This window comes from Pan troglodytes, chromosome 9, assembly GCF_028858775.2.
Source record: "Pan troglodytes isolate AG18354 chromosome 9, NHGRI_mPanTro3-v2.0_pri, whole genome shotgun sequence".
In the NCBI taxonomy this organism is placed as follows: Eukaryota; Metazoa; Chordata; class Mammalia; order Primates; family Hominidae; genus Pan; species Pan troglodytes.
The window spans coordinates 119,318,905-119,336,804 of record NC_072407.2 but is presented as its reverse complement, the minus strand read 5'-3'; the positions used below and the strand labels follow the sequence as shown (position 1 = coordinate 119,336,804).

Genomic DNA, 17,900 nt, shown 5'->3' with positions numbered 1-17,900 from the left:
CGAGCTACCTCAGCTTCATACTGCTCTCTGGCCTTAGCCATCACTTGCTGGTGCTCCTCCTTCATCTTGTCCAACCTCCTCTCATGCTCCCCTTCCACTTCCTGGCGCTTCTCTCGCAGGAGACTGCTGAGCTGCAGGGGAGACGGCAGGGATGTGTCATGAAGAACCCAGGTGGACCAGCACTCAGGGCCTGCTGCACCTGAAGGTCTTACACACATTTCCCCAATCTCCCCCCACACACACAACACATGGACATCACACAGCCATGACACCATGGTCAGCATACAGCCATACCCCAACACCCCCTCCCCACATGCATACAGGGGCATCAGATTGGAGGAGTACCTGGCTTCAAGGGAACTAAGGCATAAAAAGGGAACTAGAAATGCTAACCCCAGCTGAGCCATCCAAAGCAAACTGGAGGCCATTGAGACTAGGCCGGCTCAGCTGACTGTAAGAGAGTCCACAACAGGCGTACATGACTGTGGAAGACACAGAGCAGCACTCACCTCGTGCTCATACCCAGCCACGTGATAAGCCTTCTGGTGAACTCTGTGCTCCACTTGCCCAAGGCACTTCTGCAGCTGGGCTTCCTCTTTCTGTTGAGCTTCCTCTATCTTCTTCTGGAGGCTGGAGACCACCTGAGGAGGCCCCCGCACACACAGGGGAGTGTGACCCTCAGACAGACTGTACAGCTGCTGTGTGGGGATGTGTTCTGAGGACCTGGCGTCCATACCCCGGGGCTGGAGGGAGAGGCTCGCTGCCTAGTAGCCAGGGATGGGGCTGAATTCTGCTAATCAGCCATGAAGGGGGCCCAGGATGCTGCATCTCACCTCCCGGTGCTTGGCCTCCAATGAGGAGCAGAGCCGCTCCAGCTCAGCACTGTGCTCCTTCTCCAGCGTTGCCACAGCCTGGGGAGGAGCAAAGGGACTGTGAGTGAAGCTGGCCAGGTACTGATCATGGTGGGAGGTGGAGCCAGGAAGACTACCGACCCCCAAGCCCTTGAGATCAGGGTCAAGGGAAGCACGGGGAAGCACAGCACATCTTTGTACCTCTGAAATAACTCAGCCCCCGAAGTCTACAACTGGCAAATGAACAGGAACATGAAGGTCAGAGGAGAGGGGCATTTCAGTAAGTTTCGGCTCTCTGCTCCCACCCCCTGCCTTTAGACTAGGCCACAGATCCACAGATGGTGCTCATGCTGGTAAATAAGATCCAAGCCAGGGGGGGCCAGGTTGGATGCTGTCATTAAGTCAGGCCATGTAGAACTTTCTTTTTATTTTGGTGAGGTGCAAAGCTGCAGCTATTAGACAAGGAAAACACTACAGCAAGAGTAGGGAAGTGCACTGTACTACAAGTGCTCAGAGAGATTGTGCTAAAACCTTCAGAAGCCCACCATCTGACTGGAGTAGAGGGAGTATGGACAAAGAGAAAATCCCTGCTATATTGCTAGCCTCTCATCCTAAGAAAGGAGAGAAAAGTGGGGAGTGAGGCCCTTGCAGCTGTCCCTCAGAGACAGTGAGGGACAGAGCACCCTTGTCTCAAAACCTCTGGTCTGGCTAAATCTCTTTCAGTCATGAACTTTCTCAAATCCACAGGACACTCCCCCTCAAGCCTCTGAGGGTTCTCTGCTTGACAACCTCCAGCCGCCACTGCCATCCAGCCTGACCCTGGAGGGGCCTTGTGATGCCTGCTGCATCCTCTGCCCTGTCATGAGCCGATTCGGTCCATATGGAGTAATGGGCCCAGGTGGTCACCTCGCTGTCTCCCATGCCTGTCTGTGTGTGAGACCTACTCTCCCACCTGGCTCCCCAGCCTGCATGCCCACCCGAGACTTGCCCTTCTTCTCCCTGTGCACTCAGTCCCTCCCCAGGCAGCCCAGACACAGGTCAGAGGGTGAGGTCCCCACTTGACTGGCTCACTTCTTTCCTCTCCCCTTCCAGCTGCTCCCTCAGCTGCTGCAGAGCCTTCTCCTTTGCAGCATTCAGGGCAGCCTGCTCGCTCTTCTCCGAAGCCTCTATCTCTTCCTTGAGCTGCTCCAGCATTTGCCTATTTTTCTGTTCCAAGCTGGCCCTCTCAGCCTTCTGTTGAGACTCCAACTCTTCTCTCAGTTTCTGCAGGGAAGCCTCTTGCTCAGCCCTGGGTGGACACAGTGGAATGGGAACGGGCCTGTGCACCCTGGGGTCGCCTCCGCAGGGCTGGGCAGCTCACAGGTAAGCACACACTTACCTGATTTGGTCCTCATCTGCTTGTGTGCTGGACTGGACCTGAGCTCGGAGCCAGGATAGCCTCTGGCTTTCCTCCTCTCTCATCCGGGCCTCCTCCTCCTCAATGGCTTTCTGCAGCCGCTCCCTCAAGGAACTGAGATGGAAAGGAAAGGCTAGGTTGTCAGAGAAACCACAAAGGTCTTTCTTCTATTCATAAGCTATGGCTCTCAGCCTCCGATAGCCCTGTTGCCTGCCTAAGGAACTTCCTAAATCTTTTTTTTTTTTTTTCTTTTTGGAGACAGGTTCTTGCTCTGTTGTCCAGGCTGGAATGCAGTGGTGTGATCATGGCTTACTGCAGCCTTAAACTCCTGGGCTTAAGCAATCCTCTCGCCTCAGCATCCCATGCAGTTGCGACCACAGGCATGCACCATCAAACCCAGCTAATTGTTGAGATGGAGTCTCGCTATGTTGCCCAGGCTGGTCTTGAACTCCTAGGCTCAAGTGATCCTTCAGCCTCAGCCTCCCAAAGCACTGAGATTACAGGTGTGAGCCACTGCGCCCAGTCAAAGTTTCCTAAATCTTAAAGATGAGTCTAACCTCAGCCTCTAGGTCCACTGCTGCCTCCCATAATACCTCCCAGGATTACGAAGATACCATGAACTCCCCTTTGCTTCAAGAAGCAAACTAATGGCCGGGCGTGGTGGCTCATGCCTGTAATCCCAGCACTTTGGGAGGCCGAGGTAGGTGGATCACTTGAGGTCAGGAGTTCGAGACCAGCCTGGCCATAATGGCGAAACCCCATCTCTGCTAAAAATACAAAAATTAGCCGGGCATGGTGGTGCACACCTGTAATCCCAGCTACTTGGGAGGCTGAGACAGGAGAATTGCTGGAACCTGGGAGGCAGAGGTTGCAGTGAGCTGAGATCACACCACAGCACTCCAACCTGGGCAACAGAGCAAGACTCTATCTCCAAAAAAAAAAAAAAAAAAAAAGCAAACTACTGGCTTCTGGGTTTCGGTAGTACAGTACTTCTTCCAAAGGCTCCCCTCTGTCAACAGCTTCACCTCAGCATGGCACTCACTCAAGGACAGCTATAGCCACCCAACCAGATTCCACATTCTTTCACTCCGACAGACTCTGTTCTAGCCACATCAGCTGAGTCACCATCCCTCCATTCTACCACACTCTTCCTTCCTAGGTTCTCTGCCAAGAATTCCCTTTTCTATCTGGCAAACCCATATTCATTCCTCAACACCCAGCTCCCTCTCTGGGAAGTCTTTCCAACTCCCTACAAGCTCATCAATTCATCTTTCTGTTCCCATCACTTTACATGTGGACCTTTCTTATCCCATGCTACTCTGTACCATGCGTCACATGGCATCATAATTCATCTCCTGTATCTCTGTTTTCCTTGCAAGTCTGGGAGCTTCTCAAGAGAAAGAATCTTGTCTTAAAATCTGTTATATCCCAGGTACCACACATAGTAGCTGACATAAAGTAGGTGCTTAATAAATTAATTGAATTTGAACAAAATCATCCAGCCCCAAACTATAAGCAAGCCGTGATATCTACGAAAGGTTATCTTATTTACACACCAACAACAGTGGCCATTTCATCCTAAGCAGACATCCCCCTGCTTACACAAACCACATCCTTTTTGGGTAACTCCTCACACAGCCCCGCACGACCAGGGGATGTGTGCTGTGTGCTCAGGGAATTCAAACCTAGGAAAAACATGATTCGGAAGACAATTCCTTTGAAAAGCTTCTGTAGCAAATCCTAAAGCCAAAAAAAGACTTAGGATTCTTTCCTATTTCAAGATACTAACACCATTACTTTTTTCCATTAAGAGAGAAAATTTGGCCGGGCACAGTGGCTCACGCCTGTAATCCCAGCACTTTGGGAGGCCGAGGCAGGCGGATCATCAGGTCAGGAGATCGAGACCATCCTGGCTAACCCAGTGAAACCCCGTCTCTACTAAAAATACAAAAAAAAAAAAATTAGCCAGGCATGGTGGCAGGCGCCTGTAGTCCCAGCTACTTGGGAGGCTGAGGCAGGAGAATGGCATGAACCTGGGAGGTAGAGCTTGCACTGAGCCGAGTAAGCCACTGTACTCCAGCCTGGGCGACAGAGCAAGACTCTGTCTCAAAAAAAAAAAAAGAGAGAGAGAAAATTTGAATTAAGTAAAAATCCTTCCTTCTAGATTCCCCAGAAACCTTTTCTCTTTGTCCTATGGCTAAATTTTACACACAGCAACACAGTGTTAGAGCTGGCAGGGACTTTAGAAGTTTTAAGTCCAATCCCTTCATTTTACAGTGAAAGAAGCTAAGGGCCAGCCTGCCTGCCTTCTCATTCCAGAAATATTTGTTACAAGATCAGCTGTGGCTTCCAGAAATTTCTACCACATGGAAGTTCCCAGCAGAGGGAAGGAGAGCCCATTCCTCAGAAAGGCTTGGGCATAAACAGAAACAGGTTCTGGTGATGAACTAGTTTGAAGAAAGCCAGGCCTTGAAGGCAGTGTCCACAGAGAAATCACTTAGTCAAGAATGCCTGAATATGCATTGATTTCAACTGAAAAGTAATTGCTACCATTTGTTCAGCAACTGCTATGTTCCAGGCCATGAATCAAGACACTTTTGGCATGCCAGTCTTCCCCACAACCTAAGAGGGCCTCTGGAGTCAGGGGCCTTGGGAGAGAGATGGAAAGCACAGTCAGCCAAACTCAGGGTGGCCAGCAAGAGGGGAGAAGACTGGTGGGCTGGCAGGGACACAGCGCCAGGATTTCCTCCAAGGTGCTGCGCCTTAAGGTGAGTCACATCCTGCTTGGGTGGGCCCCTGCCCCAATTCTCAGTTGGCTGGAAGAGGAGGATGCTAGGGGGTTGGAGGATGCTAGGGGGTTGGAGGTGTCTGTTCTTTGGGATGCTCCCTGGTGGAGGACCCACAAGGATGTGATATAAGGACAGACCCTATGTCAGTGCTTCCTGCACTGGACTCATGAGAGATTGCTCCGACCTTCCCAGTACTTGTATGTTGGTTTTCTGTTTTATATTCTCTAAATTAAGCATAAATATTTTATATATACTTTGCTAGGTATCATCTAAAAATAATAATTTTCTACCACTCTTGGATGTTCTGTACAAGAGGACAAGACTTAGCCTTTAGTTAAATTGCCAAGTAAATGAAATATGTTAACACCTTTTTGTAGTACCTTTCCCATCCTGGGACTGTGACAGATGGCTCATTAACAGCTCAATATCCATTCTCCCTTTCTTCCTTACCAACAGAACCCTGCTTTTATTCTACTGGGTAAAGAGGTCAGCTAAAGGACTACATTTCCCAGTGTTCTCTGCAACTAGGTGTAACCAATGAGATATAAGCAGAAATTGCTGGGTCAAGTTTCCCAACTTTAGTTGGTCTTGGTAGAACCATGGGCATCCCAGTGGTCCCCAGGCTGAGAGGGTGTCCCTGGCTCCTCACATCCCTGAAAGGCCCCAGGAAGCATGCCTAAGGGGAAGAGCAGGACCTGAGAGATTGCTCTTTCTGCTGGTGAAGCCGGAGGATCTCCTCTTCCTCCTCTTGGCACAGCTTCTCCCGCAGTTGCTGCATCTTCTCTTGCTTTGATTCCAGCAGGTGCCTCTGGTCTTGCTCGAGTACTTGGGCCACTGCCTCTTCCATGGCCTTTAGTGCAGCCTCTGAGAGCTGCTCTGGGGGAGCCACAGGCTCTGTGGATCGCCTACCATGGGTGGGGAATGGCATATCATCACAGGGTTAATGTCCACCCACCTCTGCATCCAGGTTAGAATGGATATGGAACATCACAGATGGAATCCTAATGGAGGGCCCACAATCAAGAGTCAAACAGGTCACCCAAGGGCAGGCAAGAGATACAGTCAATGCTTGTTCCATAGGACAAGCCCCACTGTGGCTGTTTAAGGCCCCAAGAGCGTAGGGAGAAGGGTAGCCCATAGCAGGCTCTCAGCAGACTTACGAGGTTATGGCCCAAGATCAAAATCTGAAGCTCCAGCTCAAGAGCTGGCAGCAGCAGGGAGAGAGTGAAGCTCTGTCCCTAATGGATTCCTTCCTAGAATGGCTCACAGCCCCGTTACCACCTCCCCACTAGAGCTCTGCCTGCTACTTGAGGCTCATGCCAGCAATTTGTGAACAGTCCCCAGAGACTGCTTTCTGCCTCCCAAACTGAGTAGTGGCCAATGTATATGGGCCCATGAAAGAAGCAGCAGCAGGTATCCCAGCTCTGAGAACTACAACAGTCCAGGAAGGCCCAGGAATAGGAAGCTCCCCTATCACACCACGAAGGGGGCCAGGAGGAGATGCTCCCCTAAGCCAAAAAATGTAGCAAGCATGCACGAGTGCCATGTTCCCCGTCTACCCATGGGGGCACGTTTTCGTCTGCTTAGAGTTAATTAAATGTTTAGAAATGAATAAAAGGAATTCAGAGCTGACCTGGATACATAGGAGGGTGGTGAGATCAGGAATAATGGTATCCATTAAAAAGATGTGTATAAAGTAATAAGGACTGTTATTTTGCTTGTTTTCTGGTTCTTCAAGGAAATGCCCAAAGAGGAATCCTGAGAACATTCTGAGCAGGATAAAGCATGAGCAGGATAAAGCATGAGGAAACCATGAGCAGGATAAAGCATTTTGTCTCCCAGAGTGACTTTCCTAAAGGCCAGAATGTGTCTCCACGTCCAGGTCCCTCAATCTTACGGTGGAAAGTAGCCTCACCACACACCCTCCTCGCACAGCACTCAGGCTGTTGCAGGCCTGGCACGGTGGCTCAGTCAACCTAAGCGGAAAGTGTGGGCATGACCCAAAACAAAGAGGGCTGGGCAAGAGTCAAACAGGGGAGCTGGTCCTCCCTGCTGTGGACTCAGAATCCCTTCTCCCTCCAGCTCGAGTCCCACTGCAGATGGAAAGCAGCGGGCAGGATCGGATTAGAACAGTAGAGGAAAACAAGGGCTTACGAATCCCATTGCAGCACCTTGAGACTATAGAGAGAGGAAGACAGGACAGGCTACTGTCATCTCTGAATTACCATAAAGACCTTTCGTTTCCCCTTTCCTAAAATCATAACTCGGACCAGAAATGATCTTCAGCCTATGCCTTCAATTCTCTTCTGCTCCCAACTCCATCTCCTCCTTCCTTCCAAAGCCTGGCTTCCTCTCAGTCCCCTGACACAGCCCAACTAATGCATATATAAGACATGTGGCTGCCACCTCCTCTGAGAATCCTGCCCTCAGAAAGAGCCTTCCCCCACAGCTCTCCACCTCATCAACCCTCCAACTCATTTCCAACCTTGGCTGAAAACATCTTTTTTCCCTGAGATGGTACCTTTTAATGTCTCTCTCTCCTGCAGGCTGCAAGCTATGTGGAGCCCTAGGGAAAGACGCTGTGGAAAGATGGGGCATCAGACCGTGTGGGGGCATGTGCCCAGGCTATGAGCACCAGTGAACTTGCACAGACGCAACCTGGGCTGTCTGTCAGTGGACCTCTTCTCCCTCGCACTGTTTTAAAGGTCTAGTAGCCCAAACTGCTAGCTCAGTTCCAAGGCAGTAAATAATGCCTGAAAGGTCCATGACATGATTGGGAAGTTGAGGACTCCAGGGGAAGAAACAGCTCTGATTTCTAGGCCAACTCCTCAGGTATCAGAATCAGTGGGACCCAGTTTCCTACAGTGAGTGACAAAGGGGAGGCTCTGCAGGAGCATAATCATTTCAGGCTGGCCACCAAGTAGCTCAAAGATACGGGAGAGAAAGCAAGAAGGGAAAGCAGGGAGAGACAGGGAAGAAAGAGAGCGGAGGGTGGGGAAATGGCACCTAGGAACACTGTGAAATGGTTTTCATGGTACTACCACAAAAGTTATGTCTCCTCTCATACTCAACTTGGTGGTTTGGATTCTTTTACCCTCTTCTCTGGAAATCCTCACGAAAGATGCTGGCATGACACGGGGAGGACCTTCCTGTTTCCTAGTCCTGGCCTTGGCCAGAAAGCATTCGGTGAGTGGCACATGTTGCCTCCTGGACCTACCTGCTCCCTCTAGCTTGCCCTCTGCTCCTAACCCTTCAGATCCAGCTTGACTACACCTTTGGAAGCTGACAGACACAGAGCTACTCCCACAAAACCTAGACAACCCATCCATTCCTGATGCCACTGTAAAGATTAATAACACGGAAGCGATGGGGCCTGAAGAGATTCAGGAAAGGAAGAGAAGGCATTTCCTAAGGGGATGGTATAAACTGAAACTGCGTGGTCAGGTATTTCTGAGACCCTAGCAGGGGCAGCCTCGCTGGGATGGCGGGAGAAACACAAGACAAAGGAATGAATCGGCCAAGGCAACTGGGGAGGAGCTGGGGAAGCCAAGGCCCCAACTGAGCCCGACTGCCCAGGCTTCCCTCTAGAGGTCCTGGGAAGACACCCCTCTGACCTCTGCCCAATCTTCCTCTCTCGGAACTACACCCACCTCCTGTCCTCACAGAAAGCATCCTGAACTGGCTAACCACAGCCACCAAGGTGACAGGAAAGCCATATAATTCCTCCAGGTCACAGTTTTCACTGTAGGATGTATCACCAACTGAAAGACATGACCACCCCTTCCATACACCACTCCTGCAATGTTATGGTGACAACATGAGATCCTGAGCTCACGTGCCCTGCCAGCTCTCAGTGAGTAATGTGTGCATGAACTTGCTGTGAGTAATGTGTGCATGAACTTGCTGTGAGTAATGTGTGCATGAACTTGCTGTGAGTAATGTGTGCATGAACTTGCTGTGAGTAATGTGTGCATAAACCTGTCTCTGCTCATGAGTCAGTCCCAAATCCTTTAGACCTGCTCAGTTCACAGAAGGGAAAATGTTAAGTCCTGATCCTTCTCTTTCTCTATGCAGAGAAAAGGAACAGTGGCTGCAGACTAAAGTCAGAAGTCTAGGGCTCTAGTGACTATAAACTAGTGTTTTGATTTGAGACAGAGTTTCGCTCTTGTTGCCCAGGCTGGAGTACAGTGGCACGATCTCGGCTCACTGCAACCTCCACCTCCCAGGTTCAAGCAATTCTCCTGCCTCTGTCTTCCAAGTAGCTGGGATTATAGGCACCTGCCACCACGCCCAGCTAATTTTTGTATATTTAGTAGAGACGGGGTTTCGCCATGTTGGCCAGCTGGTCTCAAACTCCTGACCTCAGGTGATCCACCTGCCTCGGCCTCCCAGAGTGCTGGGATTACAGGTGTGAGCCACCGCGCCCGGCCTAGAATCTAGTTCTAATTCTGCCACTGACTAGCGATGTGACCTTAGATGAATCCCTTCACTTCTCTGAGCCTCAGTTTCCTCGTCTGAAAACTGAGTAGGAAGGGGAAGGGTAAGAATGGAAGGAGAAAAGCTAAATGATTTCTAAATTTTAGAAGTACTTGGTTCAACAACATAGGTGAATCAGAAAAACACACTGAGCTTTGAACACAAGCACAAAAGATCAATCCTGTATACTGTATAATTCCATGTATGTGAAGTAGAGAACTGGAAAAATGACCCTTTGGCCAGAACTTGGAGCTCACAGGCCAGAACAGTGAAGACCTGGGGTGAGTGGTTTGAGAGGGGCACGAGGAAACTTCCTCGAGGGATGGAGACATTCCCTGTTTGAGTGGCCATTATACAGTGTGCACAGATGCAAACTTTCACTGAACTGTACACTTTAGGCCTATGTACTGCAGTGTACATACATATCTCAACAACATTTTTGAAGAGAAAAACAGTGCTTGGTAGACAGGAAACATGATTTAGCAAGTTTAGCAAATGAGCCAGGAGGTACCCCCTCATCTGCCCTTGTACCTCAAGTCCTGACCAGGAGCCCCAGGGACCAAAGCTAACCCCAGGTAAGGATCAGTCATGCCTGCGTGGGGCTCTCAAGGCTGCACACAGAGCACCAAGGATATGCTTAATCTCCCTACACTCTAACCCTTGGCCAGAGCCTGAGCCCCACCTCCCACCACCCAAGAGTGAATAGGCACTGAAGCAGCCCACACGCAGTGGAGGACAGGGACAGACACACAAAACTGGCCCTTACACCTCTGGAGAGACTGGCGGGGTGGGGCTGACCGCCACCTTCTCCTCAGGATCCTCTGCCTCTTCCTGCCCAGGGCCCAGCTCCTCGGCCTGGGAATGCTGCTCCTTGCCCTTCTCACGGGCAGCAGGTGGGCTTGGGGCCTGCTCCCTTGATAGCAGTAAGGAAACAACTGTGTTAAAGCCAGTAAGAAAGCAAGAGGCTTAAGACGCACGCCATGTGGGGTCAAAGAGCTATGACAGAGACAAGAGAGACAGCCCAACAATTTCCCTACCTCGGGTCTTAAACCTCCCTCTCCCCGCCCTTCCTCTCCCTGAATTATTTGCATCAAAGACTAGAGACTCCTGCCTCACAATGGAAGCAAGATGGTTATGGTACCCCAGGAGCTCCGTACACAGCAGGTGTTCAGTGGATGCTGTTGATTGCACATCGATGCTGCTCAAGTTCCCTAGTGACTCATTCCAACCCAATGAATTCTAAGACCAGCATCTTTCTCTTGCTAGGGGGACAGACAACTAGCAAATGTCCACCACGCTCTTGACTAGGCTAGGAAAAAAAGGTCCTCTCAGCTGGACCCAGAGTTATCTGGGCTTCCCTCTCCCTGGGCCGAGCACATAACAGGGCTCCAGCTGGGGTTGCTGAATGACAAGAAGTAGGATGACTATTGGAAACAGGGGTGCTGGTAGGGAGGGGACTAGAGAAAGGGCTTCCCTGGCAGGAATGGAGCAGTCAGGGTGATACAGTCTCTGCTCCAGCCCCTTGCAGGGAGGCAGCTGTGACAAAAGAGACACCTCCTTATTCAAGAGTTTCTAAGTTCTTCTAATCAGACCACATACCCTGATTTCAGCTGTAGACTGAGGACTAGGAAGAGGCACATTTCCTCATATCCAGCTCCCATGGGACACTAAGCAGAGCTTCTGCTGCTGCTGCTGCTGAGGCTACAAACCCGCCCCAGCTCCCCAATCCCTCCCCAAGCCAACCCCACCCCCATCTCTCTCAGCACTAGCACACATACCCACTACACACAGAGCAGCCGCCAGCCCTCATCCTCATGAGGATGCTTCCCCTCATCCTTACCTCTGGAGGGACAGCTGCAGGCTGAGGCTGGCTGCAGAATCCTCCCCAAGCTCCTCTGCCTCCTTCCACTCGGGCTGCCCCTCGGGGCCCTGGGGGGGCTCTTCTTCAGTGGCCAGGCTGCGAGGGGGACTCTGGGCCCGCTCCTCGTGTGGAAGTGGAGGAGATAACCTGGTCAGGCCGGGCAGAGCAGCAGAGTCAGGCCCCTCCATTTGGAGAGCGGGAAGAGAACTGGGGAGTACAGTGTGTGGACCTAGGTCCTTGCCTCCTCCTGGGTTATGCTCCAGCCCCACCCCCACATCCATCCGTGGAGAGCCACAGCAGGGCAAGGCAGCCACACATGTGGGAAGGAGAGACTCCCTCCTGAGCCCTCCTTTTACCTAGACTGGAGTCAGGCTCCACAGGGGTCCCTATACTGCCTCTGCTTGGTTCAGGAGTAAGAGCAGGACACACTCACAAGTATACCCATCCCCAGAGCTCACCAGCACTGGGGCCAGGGAGGGGTGGAAGAACTAAGTGGGGAGAAAAAGAAAAGCCAGACTCAAGAGGTCAAACTAGAAAAATGCATGAAGCTGTCATGGATAGTTTTTGCAGGTCCAAAAGTGAAATGACCATTCTCCTTCCCCTTCTAGGGTGGCAGCCCTTGTCATGGGGCTCAGGCCTGAGAAGCTGAGAGCCCCTGTCACATCACACACAGTTGCACTCTCACAGATAGCTACATCCATTTCTGATGTGGCAGGGCCCTGGCTCAGAACTCTTGAGTTGCAGTACCAACCCTCCAATGCGACTCCTCCAGACCTCCACAAGGTTTCTTCAGCCCTGGCCCATAACCAGGCGCACACACAGCTTAATCAGCCCTGGCCCCACAATGGTGCCCAGAGTCCTGCCAATTGTACCCAGTGGCACTTCACATTCCCATCTTGGTGAAGAAACAAAGGGTCTGCTCATGCATGCAAACATATACACACATTGCCAGTACACACACGTGCACACACATATACACACGCATGTGCACACACAGACCCTGCAAGGCCATCCAGCCAGTTCATCACCTGCTGCCAAGCAAGTGTACACTGAGCCAGGCCAGCCACCAAAGCCAAGAATTCTGCCCAAGTCCACACCACCCTGAAGGCACAGCGCTGGGGATAGCCTCCCACCTATGGTACCTCTCCAGGCCTTTGGACTGCTTGCTCTGCAGCTCATCTTGGCTGGACTGGCTGTCATCCTTGTCTTCTATTCCCAGTGGTTGCTGGGCCTGTAGGAGAGAAGCAATAAAAAGTTTGTGTTGGAGGGACTGCATTTGGGTCCCTCCATCCTCCTGCTGGCTCTCAAGCTTAGACGAAAGCACTGAGAAGTTGCTCTCCAGAAGATGGGACCATACGGGACGTAGAACAGAAGGTTGATCTACTGCACAGTGAAGCTTCCCCAAGCTTTGGCCAGGCTCACAGCTGCTCCCTGGGTCAGCCTTGAGGCCTGGGGAAGATGTGGCAGAAGACCACAGCCACTACACAGAGAGTCAGGAGCCAGAGGCTGAAGGAGAACACACAAGAAAAAGAAAATCCTGCCTCCTGCTGCTGGAAGCCTGCACTGTGAGCTGTGCAGAGAAAGCAGAGAAATCCATGAGTACCCCAAATCCACAGAGGCCCAGATTAGCAGTGCCAGTGAATGACAAGCGTGCTGAAATTACGAGGGCAGAATCGGGGGCCACAGGCAAGCACATGAGAAAGGATAAGTCCTGGAGAGATGGAGTCCTGGTAGAATGAGAGAGACAGCTGTGCCCGAGACAAAAAGGGCACCACCTGGCACCTGGAGGAAGGAAGACAAAGTGCTCCTTCGCTACATTCAGGGTCCCCGCAAGCACCCTGGCCCCATCAGCAGACAATGATGCCCCCTTCCCAGTCAGCAATTACATCATCCATCAAAAACAAAACAAAAAAGAACAAAAATCTCATTTTAAAGCTTGGGTGACTAGTGACATTTAGCAAGTTGGTTTAAAAAAAAAAAAAAAAAAAAAAGGAAGAACTATTCTTTGAGGCAAGGTCTCACTTTGTCACCCAGCCTGGAGGGGAGAAATATTCATGATCATTTCAAATATTTTCCACAGAGGTACAGTAGTGTAGTCAGCCTGGGGTCAACCCTTTGTTCTAGCTCTTCCTGCCTGGGAAGTCTGTCTCCTCCACTGTATAAAATGGGATAGCAAACTGCAACTCACAGGGCTTCTGGTGAGGATTAAATCAGCTCATATACGTAAGGCCCAGCTCGGGACCCAAAGAAGGCACGCCATCAATGTTAGCTCCTCTTCCCACATTCCTCTCCCTCTCCCCCAGCCTAAGGTAAAAAACAAAAAGAAAAGACTCTGCCAGTGCCAGTCCCCATCCTAGGACCTGCACTCCTTCTGTCACACCGACAGGAGCCCCGTCTGTTCTGGGACACAGGGTCAACAGGAGAGGTGGGGCGGGAGACAGCTCACTCCATCTTTCCCAGTAGGGTCCCCAGCCCTGTGCCCACAGCCCCCATACCTCTCCACTGGCAGCCTAAGCCCCAGCAGCTGTGGCTAACCCTGCCATCTGGATGGGTGAGGAAGGGCAGGGCTTGAACTAAAACCCAGCTCCCCCAAATTACATTAAAAATAGAAATGCTGCCTGTGAGTACCTCCCGGTGCCTGTAGCAGAAGGGCTCCCTGCCAGGGCTGCCACTCCTCATCACATCAGCATGGGCAGAGCCTGCAGACAATGGCAGGGCACGCAGCCTTTCCTGCCCCACCTCTTTCCCCTTTGAGGGTGCAACTCACAACTTGTCTTCCCCTACAGACCACACCATGCTCATCAAATATCTCCCTCTCTCACCTGTCGAGGTGACAGGCCCACTCCATTTAACAAACTAAAATATAAGATGAGTAATAAAGTGGGGGTGATAGTAATAAAAATAGGGGGACTGAGCCCTGAGTCAGAAAGGACTCCGGGGCTATCAGCCATACACCATAAGAAAAAAGGCAGCAGACAGGAGGGCTGTCTGCAGACCATGGCTTTCTGGCCTCTGCCTTCTTGTTTCACCTATATTTCTGTGAGAAACTGAACTATCCCCCACTGACAGAGAAAAGGGGATCCTCGGGGAAATACCCAGATGGACGGTCCTCTTGATAGAGAGGGTCCTCTTCCTTAACTTTTTTGCTCCAGAAAAGGAAGCAAAGGATCCAGATGAGGAAAGCAGCCAAGGTCAGCATTCTTCAGAAAGGGGAGACAATCGCACATCCTAAGCCTCTGGCCTAAAATACCATCTCCCTCTCCTTAACTTGGCTCTAGGGTCTTGTTTTCATTTAAGATGCAGTCCTCAGTTAAATAAACCATGGTGTATTCATACAGCAGAAGACTGTGCAGCCAACAAAAAGAATATGGTAGATCTAAATGAAATAACTCAGAAATAAGTCAAGTGCCTATTCTCAAATTTAAAGAGCACATCACCATGCAGTTTAGGTAGCACAATCCCAATTTTTATGGGAAGAAAAAAGATAAGAGAAAATAGATATATGCTTATATGTACACAGAAAATTTTCTGGAAAGGTACATGAAAAATGTGAATGGAAACTATCCATAGTCCCTGCCTGTGTAAGGCTACAGGAAGCCGAGAACTTGGATCTTCTGTATTATTTGAAACAATTTTATAATCACTTTTCTAATTCATTATGAAATGTATTATGTTTGCCGAGCACGGTGGCTCATGCCTGTAATCCCAGCACTTTGGGGGGCCAAGGCGGGCAGATCACCTGAGGTCAAGAGTTCGAGACCAGCCTGGCCAACATGGGGAAACCTCATCTCTACTAAAAATACAAAAAAAAAAAATTAGCCGGGCATGGTGGTGGATGCCTGTAGTCCCAGCTACTTGGGGAGGCTGAGACAGGAGAATCGCTTGAACCCAGGAGGCGGAGGTTGCAGTGAGCCAAGATCATGACACTGCACTCCAGCCTAGGTGACAGAGGGAAACTCCATCTCAAAAAAAGAAAGAAAAGAAAAGAAAGAAAGAAAGAAAGAAATGTATTATGTCTAATTCATTATAATCGTTTTTTGTGGTGATGGTTCTGAAGGTATATAATACGGTAAAACTTATCAAATAAATGTGCAGTTTATTGTATGTCAATTTTATCTCAATAAAGCTGCATTGCAAATATTTTAAATGAACAAAAACTAGTATAGCTCAGTTATAAGCCCTCTGCCCTGGTCCTGCCCTTGAGAGAGACATGGAAAATACGGCAAAATGGGCAAGAGTGCACAGGAAGGATAGAAGATGGCATCTATAGTTCTGTCCCATGAAGGGGCTGCTGCTCTCTCCTCCAGCTCCACCTCCCCATCTCGACCCCTCCACCCCCAGAGATGGCAGACAGCTGGAAGCTGAGCCTGCAAAGGCTTGGCTACTTGGTCAGCCACACTGAGCACTGTTACCCACATCACAACAGGCAGGTCACAAGGTATAGCTTAGGGGAGGGGTCCCCAACCCCCAGGCCACAGAGCAGGGGGTGAACAGTGGGCAGGCAAGCAAACATTATCACCTGAGCTCCACCTCCTGTCAGATCAGCAGTGGCACTGGGTTCTGACAGGAGCATGAACCCTATCGTGATCTGTGCGTGCAAGGGATCTAGACTGCGCACTCCTCATGAGAATCTAATGCCCCCACCCCCGGCCCCATCTGTGGAAAAACTGTCTTCCAAGAAACTGGTCCCTGATGCCAAAAAGGTTGGGGACCGCTGGCTTAGGGCTTCCTCTGCCAGGGATGGCCACCTCAGGAGGCTGCACTTCGTGAGAACCAAAACCAAGTCAGGTCCTGCTACTGCGTTACAGCAAGTGGCATAGCCCAAAAAGAGGCTGCTGGCCACATCAGGTCTTAGGTAGACCCAGAAATCTGTCTTTTTTTCAAGCTCCCAAGTAATTCTGATACTGGCCAGGTGTTGGATCCCAAACAATGGAATCCACCTCCACTGCACTGACTCAGTAACTTTCCCACTCACCTACTGCCAAAGGAGCCTCACAATTCGCCTGCTCCAAACCTTTCCTGACTAATCCCACCTTCCTTTGACTGTGCCTTCACATCTCTTTAGCACTGCAAACAGGATGACCAAGATCCAACAAGGACCTGGTAGCTGGACAGGGGCCCAGAAAGGTTTTATCAGCCAGAGCTGAGAGGAACATGTTGGGCTCAAATGCAACTGGCCTGCCTCTAGCACACATTTCACTAAAGGCTCCAAGGCTGCCTCTAGCACACATTTCACTAAAGGCTCCAAGGCTGCCTCTAGCACACATTTCACTAAAGGCTCCAAGGCTGGGTTCGTATTAAACATCTTGTTTGTTTCACCCAACAAATTTCCATTTTGCCCAAACCAAATGTTCCCTTACACTTGCAGAGATCATGTGCCAGAACTGCTCTTCTAACCAATCCACAAAGAAAAAGAAAAGTCTTCTCGGCTTGAAGCTCCTTAAGGACAGGATCTCTGTTTGAGTCATCTTTGTACCACACATGGGTCAATCATCACCCATGCCCACACAGAGCTAACATCTGGCAGGGGAGACAGACAAACAACCATCAAACAAAACAAGAGTGACTAAACGGAGCAAAGAAAGGGAACAATTCATCCCATTTGAGGAGGAGGTGTCAGAGGTGAACCTCCAGGACCGAAAAAGAGCTTGCTGGGAAAAATGGGAAAGCAGAGTGGCAGGCAGAGGGGTGGCGGAGGTGGAGAGTGTGCCCCAGCAATGGCGAGCAGCAGATCCAGCTGGTGAGCAGCAGGTGGGCTGGGCATGTAAAGAGGATGAATGGGCCAGGATGGGAAGTGCCTTGAAATCTACAATCTACACAGCGCTTTGCACATGAGCAGACAGTCCACTCTTCAGCTGCTGAATGAGTGGATAAATGGATAAATACATGGTGGAAGAGGGCTTTAATTTATAGCAACAATGCAGGAACGGTCAGAAGCCCCGTGAAAGGCAGTCAGGACCATGCCTTAATGAATTAGAAGGGAGAGGACTTACAGAAATGCACCCTGTGATGGGCAGGGCTCAGTTCTGGGTCATCCGAAAAAGTTGTGAGGGAAAATGAGGCCCCAGCTCAGCCCACCACCCACAGAGACTCACCTGCCGACAAGCTCCACCCAGGACTGGGGAAAGCACATCAACATCCAGCAGGTGCTCCGAGATCCGGCTGCGAAAACCGAAGTCCTGGAGAGAGTGGAGATGCAAAGGTCAACTCTGCCTCTGTCACAGTCAACACCCACCAGGCCTCTTCACTACCCCAACTCCACTTTCCAGAAAGATGTCTATTATGTGCCCAGCTCTGTGCCAAACATTTCAACATCTACTAATTTCATCTTCAAAATAACACTGCGACTCAATGGAAAGATATGTCAAGCAAGTATGGTAAAATGTTAATTGTGGCCTATAGATGGTGAGTATGTGGGTATTCACTGTACAATTTTTTTAATTGTTCCATATGTTTGAAACTTTTCATAAGAAAATTATGGGGAAAAAATAACCCTGTGAGACTAAAACTCTTTCCCTCATCCCACA

General features: G+C 50.4%; 1 protein-coding gene across 50 annotated transcripts in view; it reads right to left on the bottom strand.

The window, feature by feature from the left end:
• The window catches only part of CEP164 (centrosomal protein 164), a 128,789-nt gene that overhangs the window by 63,174 nt on the left and 47,715 nt on the right, over nucleotides 1-17,900 (bottom strand). For 22 of the 50 annotated variants that reach the window (XR_010147310.1, XM_016922044.3, XM_016922054.4 and 19 more), the window contains 10 exons: nucleotides 17,469-17,552; nucleotides 12,507-12,604; nucleotides 11,353-11,520; nucleotides 10,279-10,425; nucleotides 5,732-5,941; nucleotides 2,230-2,361; nucleotides 1,923-2,139; nucleotides 834-911; nucleotides 510-641; nucleotides 9-131 (listed from right to left, as the gene is read on the bottom strand). Coding sequence is in view for 49 of the 50 variants with exons in the window: in XM_016922044.3 (XP_016777533.2) it covers nucleotides 9-131; nucleotides 510-641; nucleotides 834-911; nucleotides 1,923-2,139; nucleotides 2,230-2,361; nucleotides 5,732-5,941; nucleotides 10,279-10,425; nucleotides 11,353-11,520; nucleotides 12,507-12,604; nucleotides 17,469-17,552 (1,389 nt within the window). In the remaining variant the exon portion in view is untranslated. The remainder of the gene's footprint in view (nucleotides 1-8; nucleotides 132-509; nucleotides 642-833; nucleotides 912-1,922; nucleotides 2,140-2,229; nucleotides 2,362-5,731; nucleotides 5,942-10,278; nucleotides 10,426-11,352; nucleotides 11,521-12,506; nucleotides 12,605-17,468; nucleotides 17,553-17,900) is intronic. The other 28 variants (XM_063783417.1, XM_063783419.1, XM_054661654.2 and 25 more) reach the window with 3 other exon arrangements.